Source organism: Bison bison, unplaced genomic scaffold (genome assembly GCF_000754665.1).
Source record: "Bison bison bison isolate TAMUID 2011002044 unplaced genomic scaffold, Bison_UMD1.0 scf7180017862598, whole genome shotgun sequence".
In the NCBI taxonomy this organism is placed as follows: domain Eukaryota; kingdom Metazoa; phylum Chordata; class Mammalia; order Artiodactyla; family Bovidae; genus Bison; species Bison bison.
In genome coordinates this window covers 12,452-14,295 of record NW_011493170.1, presented here as the reverse complement: position 1 = coordinate 14,295, position 1,844 = coordinate 12,452, and the positions used below count along the sequence as shown (strand labels likewise).

General features: G+C 40.7%; 1 protein-coding gene across 1 annotated transcript in view; it reads right to left on the bottom strand.

The window, feature by feature from the left end:
* Nucleotides 1-443: 443 nt before the first annotated feature.
* Nucleotides 444-1,844, bottom strand: part of LOC104983429 (U2 small nuclear ribonucleoprotein auxiliary factor 35 kDa subunit-related protein 2-like) — a gene marked incomplete at its 5' end in the record, with an annotated part of 7,476 nt that continues 6,075 nt past the window's right edge. Inside the window, one exon of the mRNA XM_010832870.1 lies at nt 444-917. Coding sequence (XP_010831172.1) covers nt 490-917 — 428 coding nt within the window. The remainder of the gene's footprint in view (nt 918-1,844) is intronic.

Below are 1,844 nucleotides of genomic sequence, written 5' to 3'. Positions count from 1 at the left end.
TAAAAACAGAAGGCTGAGCACGAAAGAATTGATGTTTTCAAAATGCAGTGCTGGAGAAGACTCTTGGGAGTCCGCTGGACAGCAAACAGATCAAACCAGTCAATCTTAAAGGAAATCTGTCCTGAATATTCATTGGAAGGACTGATACTGAAGCTGAAACTGCAATACTTTGGCCAACTGATGCGAACAACTGACTCACTGAAAAAGACCTGGATCCTGGGAAAGATAGAAGGCAGGAGGAAAGGCGATGACAGACTATGAGATGGATGGATGGCATCACCGATTTAATGGACATGAGTTTGAGTAAGCTCTGGGAGACAGTGAAGGACAGACAGGGAAGCCTGGCATGCTGCAATCCAGGGGGTCACAGAGTCAGACATGACTGAGCAACTGAACAACATAATAAGGTATACAATCACTGAAGAACACAGTGACAAAGTTAGTTAAAGTGATAAAGGAAGTTTATTTGGATTTGCGGCTCTGAAAAGTTCAGTCTCTGCTCCCCAACCTCCTCCCACCACGGCTCATGGAGGAGCTCTGGCTGCTGTTCCTGCTGCTGTGGTCCCTTTTTCTTCCGCTGCTTTGAGAACTGTGCCTTCCCCGGCTTCTAGACCCATGTTTTTGAGATTTCTCGCCCTCATGACTACTCCTCCTCTTCCTCTTCCTGTCAGCCTCCTCTTTCCTCTTGTAGGAGTGGGCCCACACAGGGCTCCTCCTCCTCCTTTGCAGGTTATAGTAGTCGTCATGGTGGTCCAGCCTCACCCTCCTCACTGAGCTCTTCCCAAAGGTGGAGCCAGTCCAAATTGGAGGTAAGTAGATGTCTTCATTTCCTTCGCAAAATTCATTGTTTGGATTTCTGAACACGTGAAGAAAGTTGCAGTATTTCCCTCTGGGACACTGCTGTATTTCAAATAAACCTGCAAGGGCACAGTGAGGAAACAGCATTTACTGCTGGCACTTCATCCTTTTCACAAGGTACAGTGCTGGTGTACCAGTGTGATAAGCCTGTTTTCTCCCACGTATTTAAAATAGCTTGTCCAAACTGATTTCACAGTTCAGACTCACAGATTTCAAAAACATTCAAATGTTCTAACAAACTAGCATTACAAATGGTAAAGGTTCACAACTTAGTAAGAACATCCCATTTCCTCACTGGATGACACAACCAAACAAATTGTGCCCACACTTTTCTAGGGTTTCACCATCCCACATAGTGACAGTGAAGATCCCAAGTTAATGGTAAAGAACACACGCCTTGGAGTCTAGGTGGCAGTGTGATTTGAGAGCAGAGTGGTAGTAGTAAGAAAATTACTAGTGAAATGGCAGCACTCTCTGTGGGTACAAGAACACATATTTTCCTTTTATTTTAAAATAAGATGATAAATATTAGCATACTAGTTTCAAATTTACAAAGGCCTCTTAATACAAAACATTCTTGTCAAACTAAATCTATTTTAATAATCCCACTGGGGCTTAGTAAAATAGCAATAAATTCCTCAAATACGTAAAACAGTTAAAAGTGAAACAGATACCATCCTCCTGGACACTATATACAAAAGCTAACTTAAGATAGACCCTAGACTTAAACTATAAAATTCTTTTAAAATAGATGAAGTAAATTTCATCAAAATTAAGAACTGCGTCTCAAAGTACACCAGCAAAAAAGTTACTATAAAATTTATTTGCACAGCATACATAGGGCCTCTATCTACATTATCTAAAGAACACTTACAACTCAATAAGAAAACAACAAGTAACCCAGTAAAAAACACACAACTGACTTCTCATTCCTTCAGATGATTATAAATATGACAAGTTCATAAAAAAATGTTCAACATTACTAA